Source organism: Limulus polyphemus, unplaced genomic scaffold (genome assembly GCF_000517525.1).
Source record: "Limulus polyphemus unplaced genomic scaffold, Limulus_polyphemus-2.1.2 Scaffold329, whole genome shotgun sequence".
In the NCBI taxonomy this organism is placed as follows: domain Eukaryota; kingdom Metazoa; phylum Arthropoda; class Merostomata; order Xiphosura; family Limulidae; genus Limulus; species Limulus polyphemus.
The window spans coordinates 79723-92132 of NW_013665939.1; the positions used below are offsets into that span (position 1 = coordinate 79723).

General features: G+C 32.3%; 1 protein-coding gene across 2 annotated transcripts in view; it reads left to right on the forward strand.

Moving 5' to 3' along the window:
• Positions 1-7759: 7759 nt before the first annotated feature.
• Positions 7760-12410, forward strand: part of LOC106457424 (transmembrane and TPR repeat-containing protein 1-like) — a 67638-nt gene continuing 62987 nt past the window's right edge. For both annotated transcript variants that reach the window (XM_022383352.1, XM_022383351.1), the window contains exon 1: positions 7760-8352. In XM_022383352.1, coding sequence (XP_022239060.1) covers positions 7859-8352 — 494 coding nt within the window. In that variant the 5' untranslated portion in view covers positions 7760-7858. The remainder of the gene's footprint in view (positions 8353-12410) is intronic.

A 12410-nucleotide genomic window follows, 5' to 3' on the forward strand; every position in this document is an offset into this window, starting at 1 on the left:
ATCTATGATACCCTTACATACAGTAGATGTTCAGGTTGAATACAGTAGTTATTCATCTAATGTTCATGTTAAGTACAGTGTTTTTTAATCTAATGTTCAGGTTGAATACAATAGTTGTTTATCTAATGTTCAGGTTGAATAAAATAGTTATTTATCTAATGTTCAGGTTGAATACAGTGGTTGTTTATGTAATGTTCAGGTTGAGTACAGTGGTTGTTTATGTAATGTTCAGGTTGAGTACAGTGTTTTTTTAATCTAATGTTCAGGTTGAGTACAGTGGCTGTTTACCTAGTTACCATTAACTTCTAATCAAAAGTAAGATATATCTATAAGCCATAAATAAAAACTAACACACCAATTAATGAAGCTAGTTGTATATAATAGGCTGACTAGAAGTATGTATTGTCATAAATTGATACATAAAAAGATGAAACTCATAATGATTAGAATGGATTGAATAATGAGTTTTATACCGTTGCTGTTAACGGTAGTTTCATGTTCTGATTTCGAGTAAAGGCTGTGTTTCAAATTTTAGGATTTTTTTACGGTAATCATTCTTCCATACTGACGTTTATTTTATCTTTATGTTGACCACAGTGGTTATTTATCCAAGTTCAAATATACGTTGCTTGTACAATCTTGAAGTAGATGTTAATTCAATCACATTACATAAATGTACGAAATTTGATAGATGTTAATATTTTTATTTCATATATGTGTGATGTGAAACAAGTTTATACATTAATAACCCCAGAAATGATAAGGTTGAATAAGATTTAATAATATTTAATAAGATGGAATATAAAAATTGGCTTTAGCGTTTTTCCTACAGCTGCTTAACAGGCTCAGCATTGCTTAATATTATCTCTGCTTACATCGAGAACTGTTAATATTGGCACCCTTCTTTACAAAGTCATGGGAATAAAACAGTCACGTAAAACTCCTGACAAAGTAAATGTACATACAATAAACATTTCTCTCTCAGATAACTGTTAGTAATTATACTTTTTTGTTTTGTTTATTCTTACTTCATGAATTATAGCCTTAACTGTAAACAGGAGATGATGTAAGGTGACTCACATTTGAAGTTCTAAAGCATCTATTTCGTAAATAGATCATACTGCCATCTGGAGGATACTTATACAATAGCACACTATCAGGATGCATGTTCGGTAGAGTTTCTAGCGCAGCATAACGCATACCTTGTTGAAAATGTGGCAACAAGGATATAGTGAACGAAACAAAGTATTTTACTGTGTTGCTTTTTTACGTCTGTTTGAAACAAAACAAAAAGTTAAATACGTGTTGAAATTGTTAAGAAAACATCTCTAGTCACTAAAACAAGCGAACGAGTTGAAAGTGACAAATTGATCAGAAAGAATAAAAAAGGAAGGGATGAATGAGCCTATAAATGATAAAAAAATTGTATGAAAGGGTGAAATTTAACTTACCAATAATAATGCTTTTTAAATGAACTCAATTTACTTTGATCTAACAGGTCATGCATGATAACACAAAGTAATAAACATGCCTGCTGGCGGATTTTCAAATCCAAAGTTAGATTGTGCGTGTTTCAATTGAAACGAGTAAAGCCAAAACACGATGGACGAGATCAGTCCTTGTATATTTATACTTTCCTGGTATGTGACACGCTGACAAAACGTTTCTGTCTTTTTCTCTTTCAAAAACAGAAGAAGAAAAAGAATTAAAGACAAAAATAGAACATTTTCACTGCTTGGTTAGAGACAGGAACGTGAAACGCTAATTTGAAGGCTAACTTGGCTCGTACAACAACGACGAATCTCCATGGGACAAATGTAATCTGTCTGTAACTATAGTCATTGAGTTCGTTTGAAAACTTCTAGATTTTCTTACTTGAACACCGACTAAATTTTGCTAAGTAACATCAAGAAACACTCAAGGGGCTAGCTCTGTAGGCTAGAGTAACACTTTGCACTGTGCTTATTTTCACTTTTCGCGTTGTTTATTTTCTTTCAAGTAAGAATAACTCGATGTTTTTCTACAGATAATTTACAATATCATTAAGAAGGTTCGAAAGCTACGTAAACCCAAACTTTGTTTTCAGTATCAGTGTCTTTTCAGCTATATCAAGCTTACGGAATTAAAAGTTAGGCCACATCAACTGCTTGTATTTTTAGTACACATACACGCAGCTCTATCGTGTGAACCTTCTATCAACCACGTCACAGATTCCTTCGAAATGAGACCGGTAATGTGTTCCAGCCTGGATTTACGTCCACTGTTAATTCACTAAAATTGACATCGTCAAGAAAGACTTGAACAACCCAACGTGTTCCTGCTGCTATACCAGTCAACATAAAGGTGATACATAGGAGAGTCTAAGTCCTTTGTCATCCTAATAGCCCCATGTCAAGACCCTTGCAGGCTATGAAACGAGTTATCATCTTACAATATATCACCAGAAACTTTAAGCTCATATTTGAATAATCTGCACTATCTCAACTTATGTAGCTTTCCGCTATTAAAATGAAATATGATTCAAGACAAAGTCTGTTTTCATAACTATCACTCAGAGACTTCAACATTAGTGTGAAACAAAAAAGAAATTTATTATCGTTACTGTAGAATCAGAGTTGTGTTATGTACAAAAATTATATATCGCAGCTAGGGTGTGAGTGGCTACAGAGTTTACCAGGAATTTCAGAATATGCCTACTGTTGGCACTTACTAGAAAAGTATTGAAAAACAGAATTATTAACGTTGACTTGTAAAGTTAGTAGAATCTTTCAAAACGTATTCTTGCCTAGTGTCTGATAACAGCCTATATTGTTACCAATAAAAAACATTATCTGTATGTAATAACCAGCCTCTCAAGTTACCAATAGAAAACATTATCTTTATGTAATAACCAACGTCTTAAGTTACCAATAGAAAACATTATCTTTATGTAATAACCAACGTCTTAAATTACCAATAGAAAACATTATCTTTATGTAATAACCAACGTCTTAAGTTATCAATAGAAAACATTATCTTTATGTAATAACCAACGTCTTAAGTTACAAATAGAAAACATTATCTGTATGTAATAACCAGCCTCTCAAGTTACAAATAGAAAACATTATCTTTATGTAATAACCAACGTCTTAAGTTACCAATAGAAAACATTATCTATATGTAATAAACAGCCTCTCAAGTTATCAATAGAAAACATTATCTGGTATGTAATAACCAATGTCTTAAGTTACCAATAGAAAACATTATCTGGTATGTAATAACCAATGTCTCAAGTTATAAATAGAGAACATTATCTGGTATATAATAACCAGCCTCTCTAGTTACCAATAGAAAACATTATCTGGTATGTAATAACAAGCCTCTCAAGTTACCAATAGAAAACATTATCTGGTATGTAATAACCAATGTCTCAAGTTATCAATAGAAAACATTATCTGGTATGTAATAGCCAGCCTCTCAAGTTACCAATAGAAAACATTATCTGGTATGTAATAACCAATGTCTCGAGTTATCAATAGAAACCATTATTTGGTATGTAATAACCAATGTCTCAAGTTATCAATAGAAAACATTATCTATATGTTATAACCAGCCTCTCTAGTTACCAATAGAAAACATTAGCTGGTATGTAATAACCAATGTCTCAAGTTACCAATAGAAAACATTATCTGGTATGTAATAACCAATGTCTCAAGTTATCAATAGAAAACATTATCTGGTATGTAATAACCAATGTTTCGAGTTATCAATAGAAACCATTATCTGGTATGTAATAACCAGCCTCTCAAGTTACTAATAGAAAACATTAGCTGGTAAGTAATAACCAATGTCTCAAGTTATCAATAGAAAACATTATCTATATGTTATAACCAGCGAGCTAATGTTTTCTATTGGTAACTTGAGAGGGATGTAATAACCAGCCTCTCAAGTTACCAATAGAAAACATTAGCTGGTAAGTAATAACCAATGTCTCAAGTTACCAATAGAAAACATTATTTGGTATGTAATAACCAGCCTTTCAAGTTATCAATAGAAAACATTATTTGGTAAGTAATAACCAATGTCTCAAGTTACCAATAGAAAACATTAGCTGGTAAGTAATAACCAATGTCTCAAGTTACCAATAGAAAACATTATTTGGTATGTAATAACCAGCCTCTCAAGTTACCAATAGAAAACATTAGCTGGTAAGTAATAACCAATGTCTCAAGTTACCAATAGAAAACATTATCTGGTATGTAATAACCAATGTCTCAAGTTATCAATAGAAAACATTATCTATATGTTATAACCAGCCTCTCAAGTTACCAATAGAAAACATTAGCTGGTATGTAATAACCAGCCTCTCAAGTTACCAATAGAAAACATTATCTGGTATGTAATAACCAATGTTTCGAGTTATCAATAGAAACCATTATTTGGTATGTAATAACCAACCTGTTTCAGAAATGGTTTTTAGATTCAGCTGAGAGTTTTAAGAACGTTTTTAGGTTTGGTATTGATTTCAGTTGAGACCTTTAAGAACTGCTTTTACGTAGGTTTTGTGTTGGTTCATATATTCTTAAGCGTAGAAAGTCTTTAATGCTACATCTAAACTGTTTCATAGATATGTGTTCTGTGAAAGTGATTTCACAAAATCGAGATAAAAGCAGATTCAGACTTTTACTTTAGGGTGGGAAAAATTATTTATTTAAAATGAATTCATGGTCTTTCTTCACCAATAAACAGACAACATAATATGTCTAAAGAAATAATACGACTTTGAGATCTATCTCACGACTTTTTTACGTGTAAAGAAAACCAGTTAGCACGTGTTCTTTTGGTGTTTAAGTTCTTAAAGTTTGTGTTATTAAGGGATATAATTTGATTATATTTATAAACTTATTATTTTCTTTCTGACTATTAGAGAAAGGCTTCATTCATCTGAGCTCGGAACCAAATCGTCTTATGGAATCACAAACATGTTTCTTGGTATTCTGTCGTAATTATCATACATTTCCTGACTAAATATTTTATCCCATTTTGTTTTCAACTGCCCTTCATGTATTAAGACTAAATTCGCTATCTCGGTATGTTTGTGTGTGTTGAGAAACATTAACTTAATATTTACTTTTAGTACAAACAGAACAGTTAATAAAACAGCTTTCGTTCTGATAAATTACACCGTTAAAGTAACATTACCGCAAAGGTGGCGAAACAAGTCAGTAATGAATGTTACCGTCTAGTCAAAATTGCTTGAATATGGTTCCATGTTGAATTAAGAATGTTAAATGATAGGACAAGTTTTGTTCTGGAGTACCATTGTGGTGTTTGAAAACTACCATAAGATATTGTTTTTCGCAAATATTACAAGTCAATTTAGAAGTTGTATAGTCTAAGGTTCTGTTTTAAGTACAAGACACACGTGCTGTAGATTAGAGATCTTTTTGGCTATCAAATCACTGAAGATTTTCTGATGGTTACTTGAGAAATATTTTCATTTTTGTATCACAGGAATGAATGAAATTAGTTATTCATTTATCTCACTCCTGTTTTATGCGTATAAATATTTAGATCTCCTCATACAAACAGTTTCGTTCAGCTAATTACACAACAATGAGAGAGGAGGAAACTCAGTGTTCCAGTCAATTAAGCACTAACTGGATAAGCGAAAAGGAAATGAATATCACAGGTTCTGGTAGAGTATGTTTAAACTTCCTCCTGGACAGGATGTACATTGGGCGATGAGCTTCCGGACGTTATAGTGTACCGCATATCTTGTGGAATGTTGTTCCGTTCTTTTCAAAAGAAGGATACATAGGATAAATAAGATCACCAGGATTGTTACCATTCTACCCAGCCTGGCACTTATCCAGTCTTTTCAAGCTTAGGCGTTGTATTACATTTTCTTTGGTGATATTGTTTTAGTTCACAGTAGTATAATTTGCAATTTAAAAACGAGTTATTCACTAATTTTCATCTTCATTACTACCTTGAGATTATCATTCAAAAACTGGATGAAAAAACAATGGTATTGCCCTCCAGTGGCTCAACCATAAGGCTTATAATGCTGAAAAAGAGAGTTTCGATACCCGCCGTGGGAAGAGCACAGATAACGCCTGTGCAGTTGTGTGCTTAACAATTAATTAACAAAGTTGTTGATAGAGAACTTTCCATCTGTTATTTCAACAGCTGCTGACTATACTGAAACTACATTCACTACTTGTCACTTACTTGATATTCGTTACTTGTAATTTACTTGAAATTCACTACTTGTAATTTACTTGAAATCAGTACTTGTAATTTACTTGAAATTCGTTACTTGTAATTTACTTGAAATTCGTTAATTGTAATTTACTTGAAATTCACTACTTGTAATTTACTTGAAATTCACTGCCTGTAATTTACTTTATATTCACTGCCTGAAATTTACTTGATATTCATTACTTGTAATTTACTTGAAATTCACTGCTTGTAATTTACTTTATATTCACTGCCTGAAATTTACTTGATATTCACTGCCTGAAATTTACTTGATATTCGTTACTTGTAATTTACTTGAAATTCACTACTTGTAATTTACTTGAAATTCACTGCTTGTAATTTACTTTATATTCACTACCTGAAATTTACTTGATATTCCATATGCTTTGTTAAGGGTGTTTTTGAAATAACATATAATTTTTAAAGTGAGAATGATGAATGTACAAAGTTAATATAATAGATATGTTAACCCTTAAATTACTGACTTGTTTCCATACTTTTCACTATCCGAAGGGTACATTTAGTGTATCACACTGAGTAATTTTGTATTTATATCTGTTATGACTACTAACAAAACAAACTGTGGGAGATTTCTTGTATTCCGTGTGGAATACATAGGGAATAATTAGAAGAGCTTGCCGCCATATTGGTGGTATTTTTGTTTAAGTAATTTTTGTGTGTGTGTGTCTTATATATCATTATTAAGGACTATGTAACCAACAATGTCATGGATCTACAAGAAAATTGATGCATACATTATTATGAAAAATATGTTTAAAAAGCCATAGGATAAATCCAAAGTTAAACTATTTTAGGGATTGCGAACACTATTTTCCCCAAATAAATTGTTTTTGGAAAATAGTAATACAAATTGTATTGTATTGTATTTAATAAGACACATTATTTCCTACCGAAGAAGCTACAAACTGCTTGCCTGCTTTTAAACTCGCAATATTAAAATGTTTTTGGAACGACGTTTTTATGAGACACTAACTCTCGTTTTATCTGACTACCAACCAAACATTTTTAAAATACGAATTACGTTAAGAAAACTACGATCAGACCTTTTTGTTTCCTAATGATGATGTAACAAACATAATTACCAATAAGAAGGTCATTAATGTGACAATTTAATCGAAACTGAACGCACAGCATGTATTGAATCTTAGGCTAATAAAGTATTGTTTACAGATTTTAATCATGAATGAAGTGTTACAAAACATAATAGTTGTTGTTGACATGTGAAATTTTTACTAACTAATAACTAAAAAAAAAACACTATTTTAATTGAAATTCTTAAAGTTACAATAACGAAAAAATATATAAATGCATGGAATTCTAATCATGCTCTATCTTTTGGAGTACGTCATTAAATCATCATAATTTTCTTAGCTATCTGTTTATGGCTTTCGATATCTCAGCAGTTGCTAGGTTTTTCTGCCAGGTGGGGTTGGTGATTGGACAGATAACGGTACGTCACCAAAGCAGGGGTTATTTTAGAACGTGTCAACTCACGCACGGAAGGGAGGGTTTTAGAGACTGCAGCACTACAGGCCGAACGCGAGAGTTGAGAGGCTACGGCTGACCTTAGAAGTAACGGCTTCTTATTATAAAGATGAAGAGTGGTAAGGTGGGTTACAGTGTCTGCAGCGTGACAACCAGCACAAGTAGCAGCATGGGCCGCAGCGGTTACTGGCTTGAGGTTTCTACGCATGTCGTGCCGGTAAAGAAGACCAGGGATGCCAGCGGAAAGCTTGGGTGGAATAATCGGAGCAAAAGCAGCGTTCCTTTACAGGAAAAGCTCCGAAAACTTTCCAAGAAAATCGGTACTGCATATTCATGTTTTCGGATAAGAAAGTCTTGGAAAAATATCTTTAACTTATATGATCCAGTACTTTATGTAATGGTAGGGATGGTAGCTGTTATGTGCTACCTGAACTCTCTAAGTGGAGACTTTGTACATGATGACATTGTAGCTATTACGACAAATCCGGATGTGCTAGGACATACGTCGATGGCTCAACTGTTTTTTAATGACTTCTGGGGGAAATCCATGGCTGACCCATTAAGTCACAAGTCATATAGACCACTGACAGTTCTCACGTTCAGGTAAGAAGCATTCGCCAGAATAAACTTAACATTTTAATGCCTTAGGCTTTTTGTTTCTTTTGTTATTAAGCACAAAGCTACGCAATGCTACTGAGGAGGCATGTTTTGTGCAAACACTACATTTGTGAATGGAAAAATCTGACTAAACATTTAGAAATCGTAATACATCAAAATAAGTGATGTATATTAAACGATTGTTAATAAGTGCTATACGAACAATCTTAGTTTTAATTTTTGTTTTAAAAAATAAGCTGCATTGCTTCAAATTTATTGCGAATATTACAGCATTATATGAAATACTCCATTTCTGTTATTGTTTAGACAGAAATTCAAATGTTAACTTTACATAGATTTTGGTAGAAATTAAAGTATTTTATATGAACATTGAGATTACGGTTATATATAAAAATCTTTAAAGCGAGACAAATGCAACTTGATGCGATAAGTACAAAAGTGACGTAACTTTAAGTTATTTGAAGTTTCTATTACATTATCACTGTAAGCATATGTTCTGAGAGAATAAGCACCTTTGTTATACAGGAAAAACAACTTTAAGCAGAGAACTTTTGTTACGTAACACCACACCCAAACACAACGATTAATCTTTATGATCACGTAAAATGACGCGAAAAACAAAAACACTGGAAATAGTTATAACATACTTGTATGAGAAACGTAAGTATAATTTAAAGTTTGACATTTTTGTTGGACACTGTATGGTAATGTACAATGAAAAGACGTAAAGTAGATCGATAACAAAGCAATAATTATTACATAAATAAACAAAACTCGGATATATGAAAATGAGTGAATTAGACATTAGGAACGGGTGATGTACGTGATGTTTTTAAAAGAGACTAAATTAACTTCATATTTAAAGAGTGAGATCTTGTAAAATTGAATGAACTTTGTATTAAGTTGATGGAATTCTCTAAGTATTGAATAACCTGGTATCAAGTTCACGGGATTATGTAACAGATTAAATCTACTCTATAGTGTATTCAAGGGATAATGTAATGGATTAAATCTACTCTTTAGTAAGTTCAGAAGATAATGTAACAGATTAAATCTACTCTATAGCATGTTTAAGGGATTATGTAACAGATTAAATCTATTCTTTAGTAAGTTCACATGATACTGTAACAGATTAAGTATAATCTTTAGTAAGTTCATGGGATAATGTAACATATTAAATCTACTCTTTAGTAAGTTCACGGGATAATATAACAGATTAAGTATACTCTTTAGTAAGTTCATGGGATAATGTAACAGATTAAATCTACTCTTTAGTAAGTTCACGGGATAATGTAACATATTAAATCTACTCTTTAGTAAGTTCATGGGATAATGTAACAGATTAAATCTACTCTTCAGTAAGTTCACGGGATAATGTAACAGACTAAATATACTCTTTAGCATGTTCACGGGAAAATGTAACAGATTAAATTTATTCTGTAGCAAGTTCACGGGATTATGTAACAGTTTAAATCTACTCTATATTATATTAAAGTGATTCTGTAACAGATTGAATCTACTCTGTAATATATTGAAAGGATAATGTAGCAGATTACACCTACTCTATAGAAAATTCATGGGATTCTGTAACAGATTAAACATACTCTGTAGTAAGTTTGTGGAATACTACATTTTTATAACTTATTTGTAAGCTTTGTTTCAGAGAAGATAAACATTTGTATTTAGTGTATGTTTTTATGTAACAGCATGTTTCATAATAAATAGGAAAATAATTGTATGAAAAATTTTGAATCTATAAGAAAATAGCTACAATTAGAGTATCTTGTTCTTCTTTGATAGTGCTCTGTTGTTGTATATTTCCTAATAAAGCTTCACAGTGGAATTTCCGTGCTGTTTTCGGAATGTTTCAGATGAATTGAACCTGTAGAAGAAAGTTAACGGCCCCTTATATGGCTCATTTTGATAAAAAATAACGAACTATTACAGTCAGCATTGTTTGTTGGTTTTACCGTTAAACGTCTAAGTATTAAAGTAAAAACACAGTTACATGCGGTTGACTTAACGTATTATGTTGTATATTATTTCTATCTTTTATGGTTCAAGTAACGATTGAACTGCTACAAATGCACCTAATATGCCGAGAAAATAAGACTGTTTTGTTAGTGTGTCATTTATATAGGTAATACAACAATAGGAAATAACATTTAATATTACCCCTTTCCATAAGACTCATATTACCCATTTCTAACGGTTAATATTTCTATTCAAATTTCGTTCAACAATGTTTTCGAAAACAGTTGCTTCTGTTTTATCCTATATTTTAATTATATGTTTGACTGGATTAACGATGAATTTATTGATAGTATTTTTTTTTTTATCCACAAGCTTGTAACACCGTATCTACCTGTTTAGGATGAAAAATTACATAAAACACCAATATCGGACCTCTAATATTTTCAAACTCATATTTAGCATAATATAGCTTTTCAGACAAAAATGTCAAATAGCGACAGTTCCCGCTTTTGACGAAGCCTTTTACACATTCTTAGCACTCTTCAAATCGAATGGTCATATGCATCAGAGGTAAAACGCAAATCCAAGAAGTCAAGCGTGACTTAATGATTAGCGTGCAGGGCTGCGGATCTCATGGTCTAAAATTCAAGCCGAGATATGCTGTTTAACTCGTTCAACATTCAATGATGTTTGTCAATCCTACTATTCGGTTAAAACTAACCGCAAAGACAGTGGGTGCTGCTGACTGGTAAACCTCATTCAAATCAACAGTTATAAATTAGGGATGGCTATTCATGAACCTTAGGAGCACCTGACCTTTTCGTCTAGCTTATTTTCGCATAGTGCCGTCCTGGTTGAAAACATTAAATAGCAAGCGCTAAAAATATATCATTTTTGTCTTGTGAACAGTAAGAAGGCTAGATTTAATTAATTATTACCAAATGTAGTTTTAAGCACCACTCTCTTAGGTTATTTTCGAGCTAACAAAACTCCTGATACGCAAACACATAAAACTATAACACTGCTTTTACACGTGATCAGAAGTTCTATAGAACAACTAATTGTTCAATGGTTGAGGTTATGTGACTGTACATTTTAGCGTAAGCTTTGTGCACTTGACATGTTCACACAAACGATCTAAATGTCATACAAATAAGTAATTGTACAAAGAACTCTCCTACAGCCACACTAACAAGCAGATGAACAAACCATCTTGCTGCGGTTGTTCTGTAGGTTGATTTATGCAGACACTACAGAATCCCTATTAATGTTAATAGCTATATAAACTTATGGATTTAATGTTACACGTGTCTCGTAGCATGAGAGAATGGGTTTAGATTTTCCCTAATATCTAAGCGTCACTTAATGTATAAGCAGGCTCAGTTTCTCGCAACCAGCGGAAAATAAAATTAATTTCAACTCTATAGTGTTTGGAAAAGATTATTGAGAGTTTCATCCTGACAGATAAATATTACCAGCCAATCTTAAAACTTGGTGACATGGAAAAATATAGAATCTGTGGAAGGCTGATGAATAAAATTAAATAATCTACACTATAGAACAGCTTTTGTCTGCATGCCAGTTTGTTTGCCCATAACGAAAGTTCTCCAATTTCCCAACATCTCGTCATCATGAAAGTTACAGGAGTACTTGGGTATACTCCAGAGGGATTCTAAAACACCTTGCCTTATCAATTTCCTCATTTTTTATAAATTCGATAACTATTTCAACTCCCTCTATACACAAATCTTGGTGTTGCCTAATGCGGTGACTGATGCGCATTTACGCCGTCCCGACATTTACGTTAAGCCAGAGAAGTAGATGCCGAGCCTGGATTCTTTGGTAGCATGATGGCCTGAATGATTCTTGATGAAAAGCTGTACAATTCCACTATATCCATTATTACATCCTAATATTTTATTTACCAATATCCAAACCTGTCTATATTTTATTATTAATAAGAATTAGTTGCAAATGTGTAAATTAAGTTTAATTTTATACTGTTTGTTTGTTTTTGTTTTTTGAAATTCGCGCAAAGCTACACGAGGGCTATCTACGCTAGCCGTCCC